This window comes from Etheostoma cragini, chromosome 3 (assembly GCF_013103735.1).
Source record: "Etheostoma cragini isolate CJK2018 chromosome 3, CSU_Ecrag_1.0, whole genome shotgun sequence".
Lineage (NCBI taxonomy): Eukaryota > Metazoa > Chordata > Actinopteri > Perciformes > Percidae > Etheostoma > Etheostoma cragini.
In genome coordinates, this window is record NC_048409.1 from 5,018,274 (window position 1) to 5,046,109 (window position 27,836).

At 40.9% G+C, this 27,836-nt stretch overlaps 1 protein-coding gene across 3 annotated transcripts in view; it reads right to left on the bottom strand.

Annotated features, from left to right (window-relative positions):
* stard13b (StAR-related lipid transfer (START) domain containing 13b) overlaps nt 1–27,836 on the bottom strand; it is an 88,688-nt gene that overhangs the window by 53,975 nt on the left and 6,877 nt on the right. Inside the window, exons 1-5 of one of the 3 annotated variants that reach the window (XM_034866314.1) lie at nt 24,316–24,581; nt 21,179–22,227; nt 13,500–13,643; nt 12,243–12,389; nt 5,585–5,621 (exon numbers count right to left, since the gene is read on the bottom strand). In XM_034866314.1, the coding sequence (XP_034722205.1) occupies nt 5,585–5,621; nt 12,243–12,389; nt 13,500–13,643; nt 21,179–22,108 (1,258 nt within the window). In that variant the 5' untranslated portion in view covers nt 22,109–22,227; nt 24,316–24,581. Of the gene's footprint in view, nt 1–5,584; nt 5,622–12,242; nt 12,390–13,499; nt 13,644–21,178; nt 22,228–24,315; nt 24,582–27,836 lie in introns of those variants that run through there. The other 2 variants (XM_034866315.1, XM_034866316.1) reach the window with 2 other exon arrangements.

A 27,836-nucleotide genomic window follows, 5' to 3' on the forward strand; every position in this document is an offset into this window, starting at 1 on the left:
TGTACATGTTGTGATTACAACTATGGATGTGCCAGGCTATTTCATAGTTCCACATTCGCAGCCATGAAGCCTCTGTGATGTGTATATTATGGTCTGCAACAGGCCTCCAGAGAGAGAGAGACAAAGAGAGACAGTGCAGCTGCCCGGGGTCCCCGTCAGCCTCCACCAGCAGGCAGTGAGACTGAAGGCCAGGGCTCTGGGAACAGCTGGGGAACATGCAGGAGTCCAAAACAGATAAGACAAGCCTGCTGTAATGCATTAGCAGCTAACGACATTATATAATACCCACTGGAGCTTCATCTATAGCTGCGCTGGTGAGTTAGAAGGCAGCGTACACTCACTGAGGTCCCACAGAGGAAGACATTTTTACACTGAAACTGATGTTCATACTGTAGGAGTCACTAGGGATCGACCCTTACCGATTAGTAGTACTTAGTCATTTTTGGAATTGACATGCATTTGGAGTGGAATTTCAAACCTTTATGTCAAAATTAAGATTTTGGAATGTCACATACTCCAATACAAACCTTTGTTTAAATGCTTTAACGCTTATGTTGTCCTTGGGTCAAATTTGACCCGTTTTCCCTTTTTTTAATCACAAAAAAGGGGCGTTCCGAATAAGCGCTGAAAATGTCAACATTACAAATATCAAATAACTTTGATAAAAAACATCAAAAAAAGCACCCACAACATTGAAAAGGTGAAAAGAATGTTGGAAAAAGCGATATGCAGGAAATCGTCACAGGTCAGATTCGAACGCTGGACCTCTGCGTCGAGGCATAAACCTCGAAGAATATGTGCGCCTGCTCTCCCACTAAGCCAACCCGGCCAAAGTAGAACACTTTTCATTTCATTAACTTTATCTGTTATCGGGCAAATAAAACACCTATACAGATAATCTGCAAACTGCAAAAAGATGTCTATCCTTAGTCACAACTACAAGGCTGGTAAATGAAAAAAATTTGATGATGTTTTACATAAATAATAATAATAGTAATACATTTTATTGATAGGTGCCTTTCTCGGCACTCAAAGACACCGTACAGGGATACATAAGACATTGAAAGCAGTAGAAAAATTAACATTTAAAAACAACAAAAGGAGGCAGAGCAATTGACAAGTGGAATAAGCCGTTTAAGATGTGATTTGAGTTGTAATTCGAAATGGGGGAATGGATATTTCTAAGTAGGGGTGGTAATGAAGTGTAGAGACGGGGAGCAGAGAGGCTGAATGCTCTACTCCCCGTGGTGGTGAGACGGGCGGAGGGGACAGACAGGTGTATGGAGGAAGATGCCCATCAAAACATCTGATGTCACATAGTTATTTCCAGCACAAATCCTAAATATAGGCCATGCTTTGAGAAAGGACAAAGTAAGTGTAAGGACACAAAAAATGAACACCACAGAACTTTCTTCTTTCTTATCATCCAGTTTGACAGTCAGTAATAACCAAACAAGAACACCAAATAAACTACTTTAATGTAAAATTTCTTGCATAAACTCCAGTACTTCCTGATGCCACTACCAGCGTTTTAGGCAGTATCGGAGGCGATACTGGTCCTCGTATTTGGAGAATCCATCCACCCGGTGACATTTAACGTGGCCAATGAAGTAGAAATGGCCAGATTTAAACACTCAAAACATCCCTCTTCCCTCTTTTCATAAGCTTTTTTTCTGGGAGTCATTCCCAGCGATGTGAGAGGGACAGGGCTTCACATTACTTTCCTTACAAATAGAAAGAAGTCTCCAAGGGATTCACAGTTTCCTCTTTGTATTTCTTATAACCAGTAGCAGGAGATTTCCACATTGAAAGTGGATTAGCATATTTATTCAGAGAGAAGATCTGTGTAAATGCCCACAGTCTGTCTGTTTGAAAGCTCAGAGTGGGAAACTTCGTCCTGACAGTTCTGGGCCACCGAGTGCTGTTTAAGCCTCATTTTCCCTCCGACTGGTGTTTGGGAAGGTGATGTTCATCCTAACAAAGCGCATGGCTATTTATTCATGCAAGTTACTGAGTTCTGCGTAACTGCTTCTCCATGGACCATGTCAATCTTTCTATTTGTCTAACCTCTCCAATGCAATCTTCGTTTTTATGTCACACACAAATATACCTGTGCACAAAATCATAACCATATCCATTAATAAATCTTACATATGCCCTCTAAAGACATGTCTCAGGCCCGACGGTTAAATGCAGCTTCATTCTCCTTATCTGTACTCTATCTCTGACAGAAACCTGGCTGGATGTGGAGCCCTTGGCGATGCAGTGTCACTGCGGATTCATTCATTCTATGATTAATGCCAGTTAAAGCAGCAGGGTTTTTGAAGATGAACATTGCTGCCTCCTCTCACAAGAGGAAGCCATTAATTTCCACCATGCAATTAAAGAGGCTGTAGGGAATGGATTTCCACACAAATTACGCTGTGTGAAAGGGAATAAGGCACTTCTGGCTCACCATGTACTCAAGACTTGAAAAATGCTCTATAAATGTTGAGTAATGCCTTCAGAAAATAAACATTTGAGAAGTAGCATTAAGCTTTCCCCCCCCCCCTCCTCCATAGAGCAAATCTTCTCTGAGCCATATGCGGTTTGGGGATGAAGCTCTGGGTTTTGTTTTTCCGCCTCAGGAAAAACAAACCAGCAAGTCAAGTGGACTAAAAAGTGGAGTGTTTTTTCTTTCCATTAATGCCCCGCATGATTTTAAATGAATAGAGTTTTGAAATCCCTTTAAAAAAATAAAAAAAAAACTCTGCTTACTTTCTCCATCCTAAATGATGCAATGCTTTTCATCCATGCTGACCAGGAGACAAACAGGCACAGCATTGTTCAGCAGAATTCAAGACTGTTAAAACCCTGCAGAGATGAGGGAGATGCAAACCAATGAGAGTTAACAAAACTCACTAGAGGCTCTTTAAATGTTTGTTACGACCGACTGAACAATTCTCACCCGAGTTTCTGCTAAATGTAGGATTCAAGTGTTATACAATGTGGCAAATGTTTTATCAATGTTACTAAAATTCATCAAAGTGCATGTAAAATTGTATATGTTTGCACTCAAAAACTGCAATCATATTTTCAGATGCAGAAACAGTCATACTCATTACACAAGTTCAACTTCAATAAGTTGCTATTGTATCCAGAATGTGTAGATAAAAACGGTGTGTGTTTGTGTGTGTGAATGGACAACAGAATAGAGAAATGCATGCCTATCATTACAGTTGAGTCCTGATCACTTACTGTATATTGTAAATCCTACTTCACAAATTCTTTGACATAAGTAGCAATATGTAGCAGTTACAGATCCAACTTTCTCTTAAATTATCTCTGAAACGTTTGAGAATGCCTGTTAAAAAATGTATTTAACAGATACTGTAAATGACATGGTTATTTTGAGTTATGAGTTAAGCCCTGTGTGTGTGTGTGTGTGTGTGTGTGTGAGTGTTTGTACTTGCAAACACTGAATGTGTAGGCCATATGAGAGCAATAAAAAGACACTTTTGACATTTATAGCACAGAATACCAACGCTTTTCTCGCTGCTGCTTTGCTATTTTGGATCTGGACCCAAAGAATGTGCTTTCGTCTCCTGGACAATGTCATTTTAATGAGGTGGACAATGTTGTTATGGACAATACTGAGGACCATCTGGCCACCTCGTATCCGTGTCATAAAGAGAGGTTCCCCTCAGCCCAGCTGTAAAATACAAACAGGGAATATCACACCTCATGTGTCCGACACTCTGCCAGCTTTGTCCTCTTTACAACATTCATCAATCTCCAAGTTATTTTATTATTAGATTCCAGCTGAAACCATATGTTGATTTCATTAACTTGATAACTAAATAACGTTAAAAGTGAATCTGACTCTGGTCTGGTTTATTACAGCCAAGATAAACCATAAAAGAGAAAGAATGTACGCGGCTGAATGATAAATGTATTTGAAGGGAATATCATTGCCGTGTTGACAAACTTGTTGATGTTAGTCATGGTGGTCTCACACTCAGGTTTCCAAAAACTACAGTTATGAATGACCGGCAATCGGTCACAGCGCATATGTCATACACGCCAGCAGACCACACATTAGTTGACTGCAGCATAAAAGTGACATGGAATTTTTCCAGACCATAATGTCCACTTGTGCCGACACATCATGTACAACAGAGGTCATGTGAGAGTGCAACCTGAGCCTGAAATGGCATCTACCCAAATCCGCAGCTGCCCCCCAAGGGCCACATCACACAGGCCAAATATTTCCCCTCAGCAAAACAGAAACAATGATCTGGCACACTGCCTAATTTTAACTGCATCCCGCCAAGCGACCGAAATATAGAAGGCGTTTTAAATAAGAGACATTCTCGAGACACCGGCTGGGAGGGAGCTCGCAGACACCTGTGGCTGTCAGTCTTAGTAACATTGTCTGAGCCCTGAGCAATGCCACCACGCAAGCCACGACACAAGCCAGCGCACAATCTACTGCAGGGAGATTTTCATGGTGTGCCAGACGGCAGCGCAGCCGGACTGACTGTAGGCCAACACTGAACGGATTCCCTGAACGATCAAGCTTTAAAGTGCTCATATTATGCTTTTGGCATTTTTCCCCTTTCCTTTAATCTGTTATGTATCTTTTCTGTGGCCGTTATAGGTTTACAAAGTGAAAAAGCCCAAAGTCCCCCCTTAAAGGGACTTACCATCTCCAACAAAAACACTGTTCACAAACTGCTGCAAACACCTCTGTTGTAGTCCAGCCTTTACTTCAGAGACAAACGGTTGTCACTTTGTACCCCATGGTATAATGCTCGCCTAGCTGCTAGTGTGGCACGAATTTATACTCCGCTTCTGACTGGCTAGTAGTCCCTTCCTAGGTACTGTCAGGGCATGCCCTTATTATCTGCTACTAACTGGCCAGCAGTCCTTACCTAGGTACTGTCAGTGCACCCCCTCATACTCTGCTTCTGACTGGTTAGTAGTCCTTACCTAGGTACTGTCAGGGCACGCTCTTATACTCTGCTTCTGACTGGCTAGTAGTCCTTACCTAGGTTCTGACAGGGCCCGCCACAGCATGTGAAGAAAATTCCACAAGGCAACAGTGTTTAAGTGTACGTTTTAGCAAAATGGTTGCATATCTTGCTAAATTTCAAATTACATTGCCCAGTGAACAAGAAAGATGATAAACAGGGAGATTATGTGCTCTTGCAGCTAGATCGTTGTTTAGTCTCTTAGTTAAAATAAACACATATACACACTGAAATCACTGCAGACATTGCATTGACTGGACATTCCTTTTCAATTCCAGTAAATTTAAATGTGTTTATCATAGCATTCAATGGAATAAAGAATAAATATAAAGGCAATGTGTGGTCTAAGTAAGTAAGTATTTATTGAGTTTATTTATTGACTGGGTGCTCTCCCAGCATGCACTGAGCAGAGAGGAAGAGAAACGTCAGATTGTCAGTGCATCACAGGCTCACGACGGACAGAATGACACATATATTAGAGTCTCCACTATTCTGAGGGGGCAATGCAAGCACATTGCAAAAAGCAAGAACCTGCTGGAAAAAGCATACAAAAAACATAAATAATATCTTACCTGCAGCTGCTGCAGCGCTAGTCATCTTATTGAACATCTACAAGAAAAAAGAAATAACAAACAATCAGTAACTCTAACACAATAAGTTAATTTTTCAGAGGAGGCCACACATCATGGTGGTGGATATCTGAATCCTTGGAAGAGAAATGTAAACAACGGACACATTTGAGATTTTGGCTTCGGCTACTTGAATGTAGCTCCAATCTAAAAGCAAAGAAAAACATGTCATATTATTTGGCTGTGAAAAACATTAGAGGCATCCACCAAGTTCCCTAAATGTATGGATAGAGGATGTCTCCCTGCATTCTTCAATAGTGCAATGACTGCCGTAATGACAAAGTCAACTACAAGGGTCCTCTGAGAGAGCGGAGCTCCGCCAAGGCATGCCCTATCTCGCAATGTTAATGTAGTGTGGATGGGCCTAGTTGTTATTTTTCAGATTTTTCAGACATCACATGAATGCAGCACAAATGCCCTATTCTTACAATGTTACCCAAAATGGGGAAAGAAAATTGTGTATCTGCCCAAATAGGTCAAAACAGGTTCTTCCATGGCCCATGATACACTCTTCCACTGAGTTTCATTAAAACCAGGCCGGAGGTTTTTTCGTAATCCTGTTGTCAGACAGACAAACTAAAAAAACAGACAAACCAAATAAAAAAATAGGAGAATTCACAGCAGAAATGGTGCCATGATTTAGCATTTGTCAACTCAAGGGCAGCTGTGCTGCACATCAGTCTGCTGTCAATCAATCTGTTGTGAATACAGTGTTGATAGGGTTAGTAAATTAAAAAATAAAAGAAACAGTAGAAATTTTAAACCTAAACTATAAAGGACATATTTTTATTCATGTAGGGCCCTATCTTGCATTTAGGGTGGGACACCTTAAAGCCCAGGTTCCAGTTTATGATGGACGCAGTTGTCTATTTCCTGTCCAGCACCCACTCAACGTCTAAATAGCAAATACACCTGAGCCCATCTTTGCGGCAATGGGCGAATTGGTCTTACAGAGAGGTGTGTTCAGGTGCATTCTGGGCGTATTGCTATCTTGAGGCAGCGGGCAGTGATCGGGCCATTGACCAACAAAAACCTGGTCTAAAGTCCATAACACAGCATTTCATTGTTATTTTACCAACACATTAGTAAAATGTGGCTTAATCACAGAGCACACACACAATGCTTGTTACACACACAGGGACGTGCAGCAGCAAATATAACAAGGCGCTAAAGTACAAACGCACCTGGCTTTTAAAGGGAATGGGAGATGACACTCTTATTGGTTGATTGCATGTTACACCCAAAACACACCTATGATTAATGAAAACATTAAGCACAACCTTTTTGAACCATGCATCTGGCGCACGGACCCTTTTTTCTACCATAAGACAAGTGAGATTTGGACTCACTCAAGTGTATTTGGACACACCCTAAAGGCACCTGTGCCATGCACTTCACGTTGTGCGCTAAGATTGTTAAAATAGAGCCCATACTGTTTTTCTGGAATACTACATTGTTTTTATTTGAAAAGTGGAAGGGAAATGGATATAACCTGTTACTGCAAAATGAAAGCAAAATAGGATTCTCACTTAAAACACTGGGTGAAAGAGGTCCTTGGTTTTAATGGTTAATTTAGCAAAACAACTAATAAAATGACTGCCAGAGGCGAGCGCACTGAGAGTGTCTTCCTGATCTGGACCAGCCAGGATTGCATCCCCTCTCTTGCAGAACTCTCTCCTCCTTTTTTCCCTCGGTACCCCGACTGGTCTGATTTACGCTTGGGTTTGCTACCCCTGTTACCAGGTTTCTACCCTGGCGGAGACAAAACGCTGCGAAAACTCCCAGCCTGCCTGGTTGCAATACTGTCAACCTTCCGTCATGACAGTCCATTGGCCATCGGCCAACACAGGCTGATTCAAACTTCCATCAACATATCTGCAACAGTTTTATTGGTCAGTTGGACCCAACACAATAAGTCGGTCGTGTACTGCATGTTTCATGAAGGCCATGGCCCCCCAGTGTTGTCATGGCACCAGAAACGCTTGCCGTGTGAAGAAACCCTTGGCTGAATGAGTGACCTATATGGCTGCCACTTTGCTGGGAGCACAAACAGACCTGGTTGGTTGGATTAAACAGGACAGGTGATTCTGTCTTTATTACATGGTCTTAGACACTTTTAGGTCGCACGGCAAATGTACACCTGGGAGCCCATTTTTGATTTATTCAAGAGAAGAGGAAGATTTAAAGGATAGAGCGAGTCACAGCCAAGAAATGTCTGGCAGGTTGCTTTAAACCACCAGGGGGTTTCCATGTGGCTCCAGGGTTAGCAGGCTCAACCAATTGGTTGTCTCCGTGCACAAAATCCCAACTCTCTGACTCTTACAGAGAAACAAGGAAAATAGGAAGACAGGTCATAAACTTTTGACTCATACCCTTACAGGTGTATATTTTTACCTCTGTTTAAATATAGAAGAGGGGAGTTGGGCCTCTGAAAACTATGAGGTGCAGCAACTGATGTACCTCTCATTATTGACTGTGAGATTTGGCACAGTCTGGCAGAATTTCACCACATATCTAAACACTTGTGTAACTTAGTTCAAAGGCAGGGTTTAATGTACAGAAACATGGAGCGCCATCATCTCTGTGCTTGAAAATGCAACGGACCTGATAAGTTAGTCTCCGAGGACAAGCTTTTGGACCCAGTTTCAGAAATAAACTTGTGAAAATTAGCACGCCAAAGACCAGATGCTGGGCCCCGGTGGAGATGTGCCGATTTGACAAAGCTTCAAAGGCTTGAACAACCATCACTCTTTCTTTTTTAACAGCCAAGAGAAAGTATTTCATCCTGGCATATCTCGAGGGCTGACCCACTTCAAACACACCGCCGTGGTTCAGTCCAACCACAGTCAGATGGTGGACACGTGTCAGAGTTTGCAGCTCAGGAAAAGTGACATCCTGCAGGGCTGTTGTCAGAGCGAAAACTAGCCTTTGCTTTCGTCAACAAGGATGTCTACATGAAGAGACAGGTCTGTGTCGCTGAATGACAGCTGCTGTCCCAGCACAAATGACAACCTGCCTGAGAGTCAACAGGGCAATTACAGGACCGGTCAGTCCCAATGACCGTCTCTGTCAACACCAATTAAAAATAGGAACCCTCAACCCAAATATGTCTCTATCCAACATGAATCTTAAAGAGCTGGCCTCAACACAATTTTGTGCTGACCAGCAAAGTCAGGATAACCACTACAGACATAAATACAATCAGTGCTGCAAAGAAGCATCTTTTTTTTTAAACCAATTTTTTTATTAGTTTTCACTAGGAACCTAATTTATACATTTTACTATCATGTCAGTAACAGAGAAATCTATTATAATAGATGAATAGCAATATATATATTATATATACATATATATTACTGTATATATTATATATATACAGTAAATGTATATAAAATATATTGCCATCCATCTATTCATAGCCAGAAAATGTCCCGGTCTGCTGCGCCCCCTTTATCTTCACAGTACATACTAGAGCTCCTCTCCATATTGCTCTGCATACATACACAACAGAGCCCGTATTCTTTAAAAGTAAGCAGAGATACATCATTTGACAACCACAGTACAACAGAAGACAGTTATGGATTTAGCCAAGGTGGGCGTGGCCATTTTAGGGAAAACTAGCCCCTCATCACTAGCTAAGTCAAATCCTCAGGTAGTTAGCTCAGCAGAGGAGCCCAAGGATCCATCTCTTGATTCTTTTTTCAAATGAATTGACTAACTGTTTTGTCTATAACATGTTAGACAATACAAAAAATAGTCATCAAATCTTTCCAAAGCCCAAGATTGTGTTTATATTGCTTGTTTTGTCTCTTCAAAAACTCAGACGTTTCATTTACAACGATTAAAAAAAAAAAGTAGCAAATCATCCCAGCTCGGAGTTATAAATGTTGAGCATTTTTGGCTTGACAAACGATTTTTTTCCACTATCTACAATTTATCAACAAATCATTTCAGCTCTAAATACAGCGTATAAGATTTTTGGTTTTAGTTTTATTTCATTAGGAAATTGCACATTAATCAACATTTCTGTAAATGTGCCAGTGTTTTCAATTTTCAACTGTAGTCCCAGTTACCCAGCATGCATGTCTTTATGGTGGGAGGAAACCGGAGCACCCGGAGGAAACCCACACAGACAGTCCTTTCCTGGACCGGGGATCCAACTCTGCCCAGACCAGTGATCAAACTCTGCAGTGAGGCAGAAGTGCTGAGCCACCGCACTGCCTATGTCATAAGTCATACAAGAAGGGTTTTAAGAATGACTAACACATTTGGTAAGATGGACACAACTGTATTTTTGGAGCAACTTTTCAAACTAACTTTAAATGAAAGGTGCAGTCACTTCTCCTAGACTTCAGTAGAGTGGCCAGGTTAGCTCAGTTGGTAGAGCGGGCGCACATGTACAGGGGTTTTACCCTGGACGCAGAAGGTCCAGGGTTTGAGACAGATCTCTGACGGTTTCCTGCATGTCTTTCCCTCTCTCTATCCCCTTTCATATATCAGCTGTCCTATCAATTAAAGGCGGAAATGCCCTAAAATTGTATAAGTCAGTACCTTAAGCAGGGTTAATCATGAAAACTTGGAAATTACTTAGTTTAGGAAAATGGCTGTCATGAAATCTTTTGACAAAAAGTGCATACCATCTTCCTTAAGTCGTTTAGGAGAAGCTATAAAGAATTAACAATATGTGAATCTCCTTCCAACGAGACAAAATCTTAGTCAACACCCAACACATTCCAGCTAAGATTAGCTCTGCCTGCATGATGAGCAGCAGATTGAGGGAGATATGAGATGCATTCATTCCAGTTTTTAGAGATCATACAGAGCAAGGACTCCAGAGCTGTTATGTAAGACTCGGAGGGGACAGAGGAGGAAAAATCTCTCTGCATATGCTAAACTGCGGAAATGTCATCTCCTGTGTTTATAGAAACCCCCGTTTTATGGGTCACACTTAAACCAGTGCACAAAACTGAAGGAATAGTTTGGTATTTTGGGGAATATGTTTATTTACGTTGCCAAATTTGCTGTACAGACATGACAGCGGTATCGGTATTCTCCATTAGCCATCTGAAAGAAAGTCGATAGGCACAATTCCCAAAATGTTGAACCTCTCCAGAGCAGACCCAGTTGTCTATGCAGTAAATGGTCTGCAGTAAATATCTCAGACGTCACTTTACGCTGCTGAGGTACAAAATCTAAGTTTGAATTCAAACCTTACAAGAATCAGCAGTGCAGTATATATGAAATTCAATGTTTTATCCACTAATGATAAAAATGCCCATATAATCATCAAACGCCCTAAAACACGTCGCCACTGATCAATGCGATGTCATTCTACTCAAGGTTACACTACAGCCAAAACACTCTTGTCTCTAACATGTGAACATTCCCAGCTGTCCTCGAGCCAAATTTTAACTCATGCTGCTATCATTTTCTAGAGGTAGTTATGGGTTCTATAAAAAAAAGACAGGTGGCAGCCCATCTGGTAACTACACTTGAATTCATCTGAAGTGTACTCAGCAGTGCCTACAGACTAAATAATCCTCTTTAACTTTTGGAGATGAACTCTATTTTACCCCAAGAACTCTACATTTGGCAGTCGGCTAAATATATTGGATGTAGTCTAAAAACATCACAAGCTAAAATGGTAAAAAGGGGAATCACTAAATGAAATGATGAAGTGTAAGAGAATAGGCCCGCTATGTTTTTCTCTCATAAGCAGGTTGTTTGCCACCGCATTGCAGTAGAGCCATCAAGAGAGCACAAAGCCCAAGCTGGAAGGCTTTGAATTTAAACCCGCCCTGCATTCTGCAAATCTCTCAGTTGTCTGTTTCTTTTAGGGCCGTTGAATAGAGACATTTATATACTTTGTCAAGCAGAAGTGAGTCCTGCTTGTTTAAGAATGCCTAAGCTGCCCTTATTCTCAATGCAAACCTCAAATATTTACAGATGTAGAGAAAAGAGCAGCAGAGGGGAGGGTCTGAGTTTCAACTGACTGGTAATGGATTTATCTTAAAAAACAATCTGCTTAAGGAATTGGCAATTTTTTTTTTCTTCTTCTGTTAATACAGTGACCATGACAAATGGATCAAATATGCAATTGTGAAATGTAGGTTTAAGATCTGGATGTCGATACAGCATCTATTGAAACAAGACTGTTCAAAGCAAAGTTCAGCAACGACTAAAAGGTCCAACTGAATTTCATTTGATGAGTTTCAGATAATCCGGGGATGAACATTTTAGATCTGTGCTAATTGAATTAAAGTGCTCATTTAGGACAGACACAGAGTGAATATCACCCAGCTACAGACAGACAAGACCTATGAATTGGCTGGGAGAAATACTTCGTGAAGGGCAGGAAGTAAACAGGTCATGGCAGTCACCCAAAAATGCTAAAGCCAGATTTGAGAGGAAAAAGAAAAACATGTGCAACCAGTTGTGGAGTTAGACTCAAATTAATTTAGCAGTTCATAGCCTTAAAGATGAGAACTGGACAACAATACGCAAGTTTGCATGTACTAGACACACTGGCTGACTTATTTGTCGTTGACTCACTCACACTGTGGGACGCCTGCAGGAAGCTGCTATTCTCAAAGAAACTTACCGTTTTTTTGGTTGTTGCTTGTGTTTCCATTGAGCCGCTGCGAGGAGCAGAAGACCTGTCCTGGCTCGGACATTCCCCTCTGTCTGGTTTCTGGAGAACTTGGTCGTTCAGGGCTTGGTTTAATGTGGACTTTGAAACAGCACCCCACTGCAACAACATCACAACAACAATCAGCACTGGGTCCGTCTCTGTCTGGCCCAAAAGACTCAACGGTGGCCAGGGGGAAAGAAAACAAGATGCTGAGGTCAACTGCTGGGGAAGTGAAATCTCCACTCTCAATTCAGCTCGACAGGGACTCACAAAGGAGCCTGTATGTGCGGATCTTCTTTTGAGAGGAAAAGAGATTATGACCTTGTCAAATATCTCAGTAAAGATGTCTTGTCTTGCCCAGTCGCCTGTCATTACTTAAAGCAAGTAATAGTGAATGCCTGGGATGGTTATGCAGATGCCTGGGGGGCATGTGAGCCTCTCTCAACCATTCCTAATGGACCAAATCATACAAACTCCCTTCAATACAAAAGCTCCTCTGTGCGGTACATACATATGGACCCCAAAAGAGCACTTTTGTTCCCAAATGCTAACTCTAGTGGGATATTTCATGAAACATGCCACCATGAGAAGAGCCCTTTTTAGGAACAGAGTTGCTTGGTCCCGGTCGCAACCTCAGACGTACAAATAGCTCTCTGTTCCTGCCTTACATTCTGACCCGGCTGAAGCACTGTGCACCCCAGTATCATATCTGAGAGCTGCAGACCTACATCGTAAAACAGACTCAAGTCAGAAGGACACTATAAGATGGCGTTGACAAAGCCTATAGTGTTTCGGACAGACTATATATTCACACCATATCTCACAAGCCACAGACACAGTTAAGAACCCAAAAGAGATCAACACACTGAATCATCTCTCACAAAGGCAACTGGGTTTGTGGCTCGATTTGAGACAGCTTGTTCAGATCTAAACCTTAATGTGAAATACTTTCTAAAACTCAGCAGGATGTCAAATTCCGATGAACACCTGTTGCTCACAGGTCCACATAATCCGTCAGGATTTTCTCTCCACAGAGCAAAGTAAATTGATTTAGCGTTAAGTTTAAAAGCATGACCAAGTATGCAGCATGCGATTCACAGGAATGTGTACGTGACCGGGCACATACCACACGCTGCTTTTTAACACAGTTCATTTCTGTGTTTATATCAAAGCATAAGGGACAAAACTCTTGTCAAACCCTGATGGCAGTAAGGACTTCAGGCTCACCTGTTTCTTGCGGGTGGTGCAGGGTGTGTTGGAGGGGGAGGAGTTTGCACTCAGAGCCTCCTCTATGTCTCGATTAAGCTGGTCCAGTTTCCTCATCAGATGGCTCATTGACTCCGACCAGGGAGACTTGACCTGTGGGGACTCCTGTGGGTGATCAGAGAAGCACTGTTTTAAGAGAAGACAAGCTTCGGCTGCTGCTCGCGAGTCAAAGATTAGGCCAGTTGCAGCATGTTGATACACTTCTGCGGTCAAGTTGTATCCCAATTTGCTAAATTTGTGTATTTAAGAACAATTACTTAGTCTTGTCACACACACACACAAAATAATAATCTGGAAATGTTTTATGTCATGTCGCTTAAAAAAAAAAAAAATCTGATTCTTTTTTGGACATTTTAGGCCTTTATTTGACAGCTGAATACATGGAAAGGGAGAGAGAGGGGGAATTGAAATGCACCCGGCACCGCTGCGCCGGGGAGTAAACCTCTGTATACTGTTTGTGCGCCTGCCTTACCAGCTAAGCTCTCTGGGCGCTCCGTCATGTCTCATTTTATGTCGAATTTTACATTTCAAACCTATTTTCAGGTGCTATTCGAACACAATATTCAGATTACTCCTCAAAATTGCAGCATTATTCCATCATGGAAAGCAAAAAAAAAATAGTTTAGTCACATAAACTACATCTAAACATTATGCTTACACACCTTTTCATGTAGGCTACGAACACTCAGAGGACTTTTCACTTTCTTAACCTGACTTTCAAACCCGCAGTAATAATAATTGAAATCCGGGGTAAAATGCGGTTCATTAGTAATTCCTGTAATCGTCCTTGCCAGGCTTAATTAACAATTTCAGGTAAGAGAGCATCAATACACCACACTGCCCTAAACTCAAAAAGATTTACACGCAAACCCAAAAAAGTATCTCGTAAATTGCAGACGCTGCATCAGTAGACTTCACTGCAGCCACACATGGAAATGTGATCTCCTCTGCTGTGTCTCGGGGTGAAAGAGCAAAGGCAGAGGGCTCCAGAGATGTGTGCCATTCAGAGGATGATGGAATTCCCTGCACTGGCTTTCACTGCTCCCCAGACACGCCGTGTATATAAATAGACCATCCTTCCACAGACAGGAGCTGTGTCTGAGCATCTGGAGGTCCAGCCTCATAAATCAGCAGGATACCCCTCGGTCACCCAAGTATAAATTATGATTGTTTTTCTGCAGAGTCCTAGAGAGGCTCACATGCTTCATACTCATACCACTTTCAAAAATCCCACACTGAAATCCCCAAAACCATTGAGAAGGGGATTTCCTAGAGAATATCTCTTGTGGATAATTCCAAAGCTTTAAGTAGTAACATAATGCATTTCCTAGGAAGCCCCTCCCAAAGTATAGTTGTTGCAGGAAGTCTGTTAGGATCGTATGACAGTAACAAGGGCCAAGGGAGAAATCTGGCCAATAGGAGGAGGCCTATTTTGCCCATAGTATGACTTTTTGGATCGAGGAAGTTCATCCAAGATATTAAAGAACAGTAACCCTACTTTAAAGTAATAACTTACTGTGAGTAAATGGTTATTATGGCTGAACAAAGAAAGAAAAGATTGATGGCTTCAGACAATGAAACTTCATAAACAAGGGAAAGTGGAATCCAAAAAACACACTTGCAGTTACCGCTTATCGCCATTGGTGCGGCCAGAGAGAATAGAGTTTAAAATCTTAACTTTAAATTCCCCAATTTAGCATTCATAAGCAGCAAATAATCATACAATAAATGGTTTGTAACTAGGGGTGTAAGCCACAGGGTATTTCACAATACCGTAATATAATATAATAATAATATCACCGTACAGCAATACTGCAATAATCAATTTATTGCTTGACAATCCTATAATGATACATCACAACATTGGACAATTATGAAAACAAAATGCCCGTGAAAATGCCCCAGATCTGGAATCTTGCCCCTTATGAGGTCATAAGGTTGTTTATTATTGCACACTAATAGCCAACAGTAACTTCTGCTATGTTATTTTATTTATTACTATGTTGTCTTTTATAATTTCCCTCCAGTTCTCTCAAGAGAGTCATAATGCTCGATTGTTCCATTGCTTTCTACGCTGGCTTCATTAAATTGTTCAAACTGAGATTTCTTTTGTGATTAACCCAACTTCAGGCTTCTACATGTCTCTTCAGAATGACATTGCAGATAGCTGTATGTCTATGTGTTCCCACAGTCAACGGTCATTTGATGTTCAGTGACTATACCTTAATTTAAAAACAGCCTACACAGACATACATTTTAAATCCCTACTCTTGAATTCAAACTACATGCTGTGACTGAGCCCCGGGTTCTGCCGGTCATTTCTAAATCAAGCCATTATTCCATTTATGACATCAAGTATCTCAATGCACAATCATTTCATTGAAGGGACTGGTCAATGGATTTTCTGATGGGAAACCCCCCCCCCCCCCCCCCCCACTGTATCTTGGACAGGGGGTTCCTATCAGAAGGGCTTTGATATACTTTTGAGACTTGACACTTTTAGTATTTTAATTGATTCACTGCGGGTCAACTAAAAATAGAAAATGGAGGCCAGTTGAGGACAGGCCATGTGGCCTATTTTGTTTGTAATCCCTGCGCAATCCATAGACTGTTACCGGAACAGTCAAATAAATACTATTCATTCAAGAAATTGAGTTTGTTTTCATAAGTCTCTGTAAATACATCATCATTTGACATATGTCAATAATGGTATGCCTTTCAACTCAATCCCTTAGCAACGACCTATATCTGGCCAATCCCCTGCTGACCTGTGAGGTCTGAGGGGTCACCTGGGGTCACCAAGAGGAAAAAATAAAGCTTCCCTTCTCTGCTATGTCGGCCCCGCAAGCGTGGTGCTGACCAGGGAATATAAAAGTTTGACATGGGCTCAGTATGTTTAGACAGCTCAATCCTCTGTCTGCTTAAAGGGACAGTTCACCCCAAAATTAACAATACATATTTTTCCTCCCGTCTATAAATCTAGATTGTTGTAGTGTAAGTTAACCCAGTGTTAGACATCTTGGCTGTAGAGACAACTGCCTTACCACTGGAACTAAATGGCACTCAACTTATATTGTAGTGAAAAAGCAAGGTCTATTTAAGAAATTATGACCTGTGGGAACTATTTTCTTTCTTACAAACTACACCCGCCAACCACGTCACCACGGAGAAGGAAGCGTACTCATGGACGAGAGGCTCGTGGCCCAACATTATGGCTTGCAGAGATTAGTTTAATGCAAACCAATACTACTAGCTCCCCTGAACATCTAATAGTTCCAACAAGAAACAGGTCACGATATTTTTTTTTTTTGGCGCTTGCAGCTCAACAAGCCAATTGCCATTATTTAGGCTGAACTGTCACTTTAACACATAGAAAAACCTGCAAATACCTTTTTCCTTAACACTGGTATATGACAAATTGTGAACATCCATTCCACTCACACTCTACAGCTACACCGGTAATAATAAGTGCAACAAGAATAATGCGGATCAACCTTTGCTCAAACATTCCTCTCCATGTAAGCCTAATAATAGAATACTAGTTCAAAGAAATGAACACTGATTCACAGAAAACCCTCCAACACACTCCACTTTCTTTTTCCATCTTTCCAAGATATAGTCCAGGGAGCATCAGTGTCCTCACAGATTAAATACAAGATATTCCTGTTGCTATTTCTAGAATAAGTGACTTAAAGTTGTCAGCAGTGTGGACATTGCGTGATTTGAAGACTTCTTTTTTATTTATTTTCTAAGTTATGACAAAATGATGGTAGTATGGTTGGTTATAAGGTCATAACATTAATTATTTACAAATCAGCTTGTGACCAGAAACATATAACGTATTCACAGCTGTAGTTTTTTGTATCATCCTGAGATCAATGTAGCCAAAATGTTCATACATTTAGTTAATATGCACCAGATTTGCAGGAATGAGAAGAATTTTCAGTTTAAAAAAAATCAAAGTTGAGAACAAATCCTCCTGTCTGCACCTCAGTGGGTGTACATTCCTCCAACAAATAACAAGACAGGGAATATCCTAACTGTTTTAAAGTGAGTCCATGGATATTATGTATTGACATAAAGATTTGAAATTAAGCTGTTAGGATGGCAAGCACCAACCCTGAGATTCTAAGCTAAAGTAATGTATTTTGTATGAGAAAAGAAAATGAAAGAAGCTAAAGATCCTGTGAGCTGGACTCCTAATTGACCCCTGGAGTCAGACAAACACAAACGCAAGAAACAGATGCCCTATTCTGGCAAATGCTCAAGCCAAATCTGGAACACATTCACACAGTCTCTTTCAGTGACATCCCCACAAGGTGCTGTTTAGGTATGTGGGCACTTCTACTTAGAATAAGACAAATTCCGCAGAGGGCTTGACGCTCAAGTGAGACACTACCCTTAATTCATCTCTTCGTGCCTTTCCCCTCGATCCCCAGCAATTGTGTGAAGTCCTCACACCATGGCAACTGAGCTGGTATGAGTCAATGCGATAGCTTAATTCATTAAAATCATTAATGTTATCTTCTTGGGACAACTAAATGTGAGCCAACTATAACTTTATCAGCACAAATTGGCCACATTGTTAACTCGAACACAGCAGCTTTGACATGGAAATGAGGAGTTAAGTGTGTGAGCTCTGGGCTTGGTGCCTAGTCTGCGCCACCCACAGAGAGTGCCACAGATCACCATGGAGGTAGCAGCCGGTCGTGCGAAAGGGCAACGGCTACCTGGCTACTTGGAGGAATAATTCACACTCTTAATATCCTGCGATGCAAAACAGCAACTGAACACAGCCACTGCCACGTCTGTAGAGTAGAAAAGATAGGTAAAGAAATGTGTATTTTAGGGGCACCTAGTCACAGCTGAGCTAAATGATGCAAGCAGGGAGGGAAGTTATGAGATGACACAAAGTGGAAACACTATGCATACAGTGCCCTCATATGGTTAATGGGAATAACTGCATGCATGTGGTATTCCAGTAACTTCCTACTGACACTAACACTTGAATACCTTTTATAATGTATCAACTATTTTTCTAAAACATGAAGTTCAAGCAATACTGACTCCAGTTGGGGCATTTCACATTCAGGTTATTTCTTAATCTTTGACAGAGTTGTATATCAGGTACCATCGTGCCCATGCTTTTTACTCCTTCATTCTCTGGACTTGTTTTAATTACAATAAAAACGTAAGCATGCGTAGATAATGTTTTTAGGTCTTTATGCTTTCATTATTTTGTCTTTGTTTGAAGTTTTACAAGCAGGGTAAGGTTATTAGGATGCAGTTCAAGTGTTTTTCTTATACAAATAAGACTCATTTTTAAGATGAATATAGGGCTCTTGTTTAGCCTTTGACTCTAAGCATTAGTGCTAATGATTGTTAAAGAAAATAAATCAGTTAAGATGGCCATTTCAATTCTGTGTGTGTGTGTGTGTGCGTGTGTGTAATGTGTGTATGTGATGTGATGTGTAGTTGAAAAAGAGCAGTTTTTCAATCTCATTTTCAATCAATTTTTCTTCCCAGTCTGTTGAAACTGAAGAGCTAACTACAGCGATGTCAACATCGCATCCCCCCCGCATGATAACAGAGCTTGTGGTGTGACTGCATAAGAAGCATTAACCTGCCGCCCTATGACAATATGAACAACAGGCTCCCTGGATTCCCTGCATTCTTCCACTCTTCTCCAAAACAACTCATTCAAAGCAGAGTGTCATTCTGCACAAAAAGCTGGCATTACCTCAACATCGAACTGAACAACACAGACAAGCTAACCCCCACCAGCCATTTATTCTGCCTTCTTTACGTGTGTGCTGTTATCCGCAGACTGTTTAAAAAAAGGAATTATTAAATTATTAAATTAAGCAGTCATTGGATATGTAACTGAACACATACACTGTAAATAATTGCTGTGAAATTTACAGTTATTTACTTTAGATTTTACAGTAACATTACTGTATATGATTTTTAAAGTAGAATGCTGTAAAGTTCACATTACAACCTGGTCGACATGTCAAAATCACAGCAGTCTAAGTATTACAGCTGAAATCACAGCAGTCAAAGCTTAACTGTAAAAAAAAAAAAAAATCCCAATATAGCCACTGTAGTACTGTAAATAGTAAAGTAAACTCCTATATTTTTTGAATACATAAAATGTTGTAAATGGAAGAATGATGCCTTTACTGTAAAAATAATTTACATTAACTTGCTGGCCAATTGTTGCCAGTAAGTTACTGTATATTTTACGTTAAAATTTGTTACAGTGTATCTATTGGATTTGAACATATGTATGAATGTTCACATGAGGCTTTAAAAGGGGAATAACAAGCAGAGATGAGAAGTTACAGGATGGCTACAACCAAGGTCAGGGTACAGGTTGTGTGAAAAAGAGACTGCCGTGTGCCTTGACCTGTTTAAGATAAAGAGAGTGCTTCAGTAATGGAAGTTCAGTGCTAATACGGCCCGCTTTGGACTCTGTCAAAACACCGCTGCCCGCCTGAGTGGAAAGAAAGCAGAAGCTGTTTGAATTCTTTCTGTATCGGTTTCTCCAGTACAAATGTGAAGTCAGGGTACTCCTACACACTTACACCAACTATGTAAAGTCTTAAAGTGTAATGATGTCAGATGCTGGGAGCTGGCAAAGACAAACTCTCCCACTGTGGTTATTTCCTTGAACAGAGGAATCGAAGCTAAGTAATGCTACTTCAAGTGCTTTTTCTTTTAGATCACAACGTTTACTAAATTTCTATACATATGATTTTAATTTTCTTTGACTGATTCTCCTTGTATTTGGGCCTTCCATCACCAAACAGGGAAATATAAATGGACTTTATTTATATAACACCTTTCTAGTCTCAACTGCTACTCAAAGTGTTTTTACATAGTACAGGAATCATTGACCATTCACACACTGTGGCCGAGGCTGCCGTGCAAGGTGCCACCTGCTCATCAGATAAACCCTCACACGCAGTTATGTGCACAGCACCGGCGGCAACTTGGGGACAACTCGGGGGAAACTCACGTGCACAGCATCGGGGGCAACTCAGGGTCCAGTGTTTTGCCCACTTTGACATGCCATCAAACCATCAACCATATCTTGCCCACTTTGATAGGGGATTGAACCAGGGCCAGGGATCGAACCACCAACCTTCCGACTGGTAGGCAACCTACACCTGAGCCTCAGCCGCCACTTTAGTAGCCTACTTGTCTTGATTTTAATTTTACTGTCTAAAATGTTAAATTCCCCTAAAAAACGCTCATCTGGATTTATTACATCTAAAACACAATTTGCATATTTAACGGTGATTGATTTTCTTGCACAGAGGATTTTTGGACATGGCTTTAAGGTATTTCACGTGTGAAAGACACTACATGAGAATATATATATATATATGTGACTTCACATGTGCTTTTTGTAAGGAACAAAATCTCATGTTAAATAATTTATCCCGAGTGAAACAACTTGCATGTAATAAAGTGACATATGGGCACATGTGCTATTTGGACACTTCCCATGTGCGTATTTGTAGTTGTATGAGTTAATAAAATAATAAATTCTAATACAATAAATACAATTTTTATAAATAAATCTTTACATGAATCAATATGTGATTAATGAGGACATGTCAACAGCAGCGTACCTCCTTACTGCCGGTGTCCTCCTCTGCTTCATCACCACAGTCTGTGGCCGTGGGACTGATTTCTGCTCGGGCACTCACAGCGCCTCTCGTCTTCAATTCATCTTTGCTTCTTTGTCGGTGGTTGACAAGATACTCTCTACTCTGAGGCAACTCTGGGAACACATCATCATCATCACCATCATCATCCCCATCTCCATCATCATGATCATCATCCTCCTCCGAAGACTGTCCATCGTCAGAACTCTCATTGACAAAAGCATGGCTGTCGGCTCCGGAGGGACAGGTGTAGTGGGAGAAGGTGATGGAGCTTGATTTGTGCTTCACGATGCATGGGGGATCCAGGACTCTCCGGTCGGAGACAGGGACAGTGAGGGTGGGGGTGGAGTCCACATTGAGGATGAGGCCCGGGTCCTCTGGAGGCACAAAGACATGGCCATTTGAGATTGGCTCTAACCTCCTGAAGTCTTTTTTCAAGTCAACTGTCTGACCAGCATGGTTATAAACCACTTGGCGTGACTGTCCTTCTGCAACAGGAACAGGAAGTGAACAGCAGCAGTCATTTAACCTAGATAATGTGGTCAAAATACCTGCATCATGAAGAGGAGATGAGGCCAGCGGACTTGGGTGTTGGAGTTCATCGGGAACGACTGACTGTTCACGCTCCTTTGTGCACACAACTCCTACAAATTCAATGTTTTTAGGACTTACACAAACAAAACTCTTCTTCAGCTTGTGTATGTCCTCATCTGGCTCCAACAGCAAGCTTTGGGCTTCAGGGAGACAATAATCCCCTCTGTGGTCTGCAGCTCCGTTAGCAGAGAGAGCAGAGCTTTCTGAGGTCAACTCTTGTCTTGAGAAGGCTACTTTTTGCAATCCTGAGGCTGTCCAAGGTTCGTGTCCCTCCAAATTCACCACAGGCGGAATCTCCATTATTGTTTTATTCTACAGTTTCTCATAATTCAAAACGTAAATCCACAGGTACTTGTGCTTGATGTATCGGATGGCCATTTTAAATCCAAGATGTTCAGTCAAACCACACAGCAGATGACCTAAAATAAACAGAAATGAAAATATGTGAAAGGAATGTAACACATCTGACAAGCCCAGAATGATGGAGATGATTTCCAAAGACAATAAAGGCATGGACTACACATACGTCTTAGATTGTTTCCATATATCTGTGCGTCCTGTAATGAGTCCCAGTGTACTACCAGAGTTTAAGGTAGAACTTCTCTATTCAGCTCTGAACAGCTTTGACTGCATGCCATCTAGCAAAAAGTTTGCTGTGAAAATCAACATCTGGCTCAGGTTGGGCTTTTCAAGTCTGGATCTGTTTCACACACGATCACGGTGACATCACTGCACAGAGGAATCTGACTGCTCTGTCCCAGTCGGTGATTTACTACGCGCTACACCATTCATCTGGGCAGACAATGTCCCGGGTCGATTATGGTTAACATCCCACTCACCCCTTCTTCAAAACACACCTTGGACATGTCTGAGACATCCGAAGTGCACACAGAAAAGCAAGCAATCGCATTATAGTGCTGCTACAGATGATTACGATCTTGTTCGAACCACAAAGACTTTCCTCAGAGGACAGACAGGATAACCAAGAAACTTCCAAAACAAACATAACATACAAAGACCTGCTGAGTCCAGTCATCATGTTTCCCCCCTCATGTTGAAACAGCAACACCACTTGCTTGCATAGATGACAGCCCAGAGATTATTCTGGGAAACAATCTGTTGTTTCACTGTATTACTGTGAAATTGCAGCTACAGAAAGGTAAAAGTAAAACCGATTTACTTAAATTACACACGTGTCCCTGGTGTTACTGTGAGAAAACTGCAGTTGGCAGCACCTTTACCATGGCCTTGAGAACACTTGACAAACACTCACACACACGTACACATACATACACGCAAACACACTGTTTGGCTTTTAGGGCACAAGCAGATAAAGCAACCTCAGACAAGGACACAATCTAACTGTGAAGATCGTTTTTTATAAATCTGGCAAGATAGTGGAAAACTGGAATGTCCTCCATATAGTATGAATACAGTAAACACAATAAGTCAATTAAATGTTGTGTAGACCCTACATGTTCTTTTTATTTCACCATATATCACACTCATACATGACATTCAACATATCTAATCAAACCAAATCCCTACCTGTGCACCCCTCATACAAAATCAGTTACAATCATATTTGCCAATTTCCAATTTCAATCAAATTTCCATAAATCTTTTTGTCTTTCATAGTGACTTGGAATGCTTCCACAGGTGGCCATGTTTCAGCATATTCCATCTCATTATCTCGCAGTTTAAAATCTTTTCCAATTTAATCATTCCTATGCTGCAATAATCCATGCTTTATGCAATAACACCAGCTTAAATTATAACGTGCAACACTCTGCTGTTACTATTTATTAATTGTTATTGTTCACCATTACAATTCCTTAATGATGTAATAATTATGTAAACATTCCTTTAGCTATGTACATAAATAGTATACATAGTATATGTACATATCCACACTCCTTTTATTCCTTTTATTTATGTTTCTTCTCTGATATTCATATACTTACACAGAATTTACCATCATGGATCAATACAGTATTTATGATTCTGAATTCTCTGCGGGTGTATTACAATCATCCAGTTATTCAAATGACCTTTTTTGTGACCAAAGGGCTGCCTTTGATTTTTCATGTCCCCACATGGTGAATGTGAAGGGAGTGTACACAAGATTAGGGTTCCTTCCAAGAAGCCACTCTTTAAAAAAAAGCACTATGCAAAGAGGCTCTCATTATTCTCAAATGAATGCAAGGCAGATTTAACTAGAAGGAAGAAGTCACAGAGAAGAGAAAATGAACTGGAAGTGTTGACTGGCAAGCCAAGACCACAACTTATTTAGAGGAGTGAAGGAAGAAAAAAAAAATCCAGCGTTGGAACATTTTCAACAAAAATGTCCCGAACAAGTCTTCTCACGCAGAAACAACATATAGTGTAACTTTCTCAACTCAGCCAAGGACGATTAGCAAAGTGAAAACATTAAGAGATGTCATTTGTTTCGTCATTATAGGCAGACACCAGGGAGATTCAAAGGGAAACAGAAAAATAAGACTCACCTGTTGGGTGGAAAAAAGCTGTGTGTGTTGCCCAAACAGTGTCACAGAGTGCATGGCAAAACAGTGGCAGTGAGGCTTGTCCCTGTAAGAGCGGAGAGGGTTGCCCCTTGCAGAGCCACACTTACGTCCCCATAGGCCTATTCTGCTAACTGGGAAGCTTGTCATCACAACGACCACCCCCTTCCCCTTGTGTTTTCCTAGGGGGCTGCAGGAGTGTTCGGTTAGCACTGACTAAACCATTCAGAATATGCGTAAGAGCAGGGAGTGTGTGTACTCGTTGGGAGATGGAAAGAGGAGGAGAAAGGAGGCAGAGGGTGGAGGGAGAAAAGAGGGAGGGAAAGGGTGGATGGGAGGCGGAGGGAGCAGCAGTGGTTGGCACGGTAAAAGAACAAGGTGTAATGGCTTTCTTTCGAGCTCTCACAAACAGGCTGTGAGGAATGGTTGACTTCACCGGCCCAAGCTGTGCAGGAGCGAGATGAACTTCAGCCCTGACTCATGGCTTCAAAACACCAGGCCGAGGAATGCTTTCAAGTGGAAGGGGAAAGCTGGGAAGTGCCATGATTTAATGGAGCATGTTAAATATAGAAGATGATATCTCCCCGAGAGGATTTAATCCTGAACTGAAATCAAAATCCTTTAGTAGTTTTTATATGACACTATATTTAGAAATGTGCAAGTTAGGAGCGGGCCAAGTCGCGGTGCCACATTATATATTATGAACTGATAGGATGTTGAATGGTATGTTAGGGCAAATCACTCATTATTAATAGCTTATTCCCATTCTGTGTCTTAAAACAAGCAAAAATATACTAGAAAATGTAGGGAATATCCAAACATATATATATGATATACGTATACGTATATATATATATATATATATATATATATATATTCAAGAGTAATATCTTCATCTCAAATTCATCCTTTAATATCTTTGTAGTATTTACTTTCTTTTTAGTGTTATCATTCATGACCAGTCGTACAGGAGCAGCAAGCAATTTCCATCCGACCGTTATGAATGTAAAATGATCTTGCAAAAGCATTTCTTAATAAACAATTTCCTCTTGTGATTTGCTCGGGGATACAGGTGGAAAATAGCAATCTGCTAGAACCTGGCACAACACATATTCTCTTGTAGTACAAGATTAATGTTTTATTGTGCGCTGTCCCTGTCTTGAAATAAATAAATTACATTACATTCAGTGTGAGTTAAAAATGCATGTAGGAAGAGCCAAGTATCCCACGTACAGCATAGAGATTGTTGGTAACCTTGAGAAAAAGTGAGAGAGTGAACATGATAGGGGCATGTGTGAGCATCTGCTTGTTCATTGGCTGTGGACGTGTTGTGTGTGCAGCCCCTGGGCACCCTGATAGAACTGAAGGGCTGAAGAAAGAATGACTGACTTCACAGTTATACCACTGGGGGTACAACACATTCATTTGTTTATTCACGTGTTCATTTAGTCTCTTCACCAGGAGAGAGGTGTAAAGCCATGACCACAAATCAACACTTGGATCCACTTTGACCTCTGGCCTGGGGCTGACCTACTTCTCTCCTTCAGTGAATATTTTGCCCATGGCTGTCATTCTCTCTCACTAATGTTTCAAAGCTTACCCTGGTTTTTCCTTTTTTTGATAAAAGACATTCACAGCCTCTGCCTTATGCTCTGAAAACATAAATGGAGATCCCCATAATGCGGCCTTGTTTTCTTCAGACTGTGTTGACTTCTAAAAATATACTACATAAATCTGCAGATATTTGAGTATTTTGTCAATAAAATTTAGATACAAGTAATGAATTACAAAAAGGTTGAAAAATTCTGGAATACTCAAAGAGCCATGCTTGACACGGCAGTTATGCAATTGCAATAAATCCACTGATAGACCGGTTGGATAAGGTAGGCTTATCTGTGCAAACGTGTGTTTGTTGCCGGATCTTTTGCTTAGAGCAAGTGACATTCCTGATGTCCTTGTTGGATACCTGTGTTTCCATTTCCACTATTGTCTGAATATAGAAAGGTAACAGGAGGGAAACAAGAGGTTGGGCTTTTGCCAACTAATCATATGTAAGAAAGGTCCCTGAAAAAGTCATTTTCAAAGTGTAGACCAAAAGACATCTTCTTAAAACAATTTTCTTGCTTAGGTTGTGTTCACACATAAATGTGTGCACTTGACTATGGAGGCACAAGCTGAAAATGTGCTCTGGGCTTGTTTACTTTGTCTGAGAAAGGCAACCTTTGTGGGTAACCCGTTAGGTCAAGGAAAAATATTCATGACATAACTATAATGGTCTCATGACAGCCACTGTAAAAGCCCACCTCTTAATGACATTTTAATGCAATGTTAACACCTAAAGCTAAATAGTTTACTGAAGTTTGATAATTGGGGCTGTCATGACGTATTTATGACAGGTTATGTTGTCTAGGTTAATGTCAAGTTGTCAAAACAAAGAAATCGATATGTTGTACTGTCTTGCTTAATGTCAAGTTTTCATAACACAGGGATTGTTGTCTTTGTTAAAGTCAAGTTTGCGCTTTGCATTAAAAGTGTCATAATTTACCAAATGATACTTAAACACAACAGGTATGCACACACAAAATGAATCCTTCGTTTACATGACGGACGTCATGTCATAATAACAGAGACAGATGTCAGTGTTATAAACACCCCTTAATAAAGTGTTACCTAATAGGGTATAGGTGAAAGAAAGACAAGGAGCAGAAGAGAGACAGAAAGAGGTAAAAAAAAAAATAAAATACATTTGTAAAACTATTACACAATTGGCTGCACTTAATGAATGGCAGCATTTTCTCTGCCAGATCTAAGATGTACAGGTGAACTGTCGAAGGCCAACGGGAGTGAGAACAGTTCTGCTCAAACACAGCTGGATGTTCTCACAAGCTAACCTGGGAGGCCCTGTCTGCCCAGCCTTGGTTGTGTCAATGCAAGAAAAACACTGACTTTGCTTCCACATGGGATGGAGAGCAGCAGGGAGGAAGTAAAAGAGTACAAGGTCTCTGTGAATTTTAAATTAGTCCCTTTACGATGGCCAAACACCAAGCTCTGTCTCTTGGCTCCAGACTGTCAAACTGTGTGTTTACATGCCAACGTTTGCCTACTAGCAGTCACCTCAAAGTACAGCTGAGGTTCATAAAAATGTCATATGTTTTGCTAGTTAGTCATAAACCAAAGTATTGGATAAAGTCAAATTTCCTTTACCTGAGTTGGAGGTCTAAAGAGTAAAGAGGGTATCGTATGTTGTGCAGGTTACACTTTATTTGGTGTCTACATATGAGTGACATGACACTGTCATGAACGTGTCTTAAACATTATAAACAAGTCATAAACATTTATGACGTAACGCTTCTTTTAGTAAGTGTCATTGGAGTGTGTCATGACAAGGTTATGGTTATGTTAGTGTGCCTGTGTCATGACTGTGTCATCATGACTGTGTCACGACAGTGTCATGTGTTCATGACAGTGTCATGTCACTCTTACGTAGATATCGTCAAGTAAAGTGT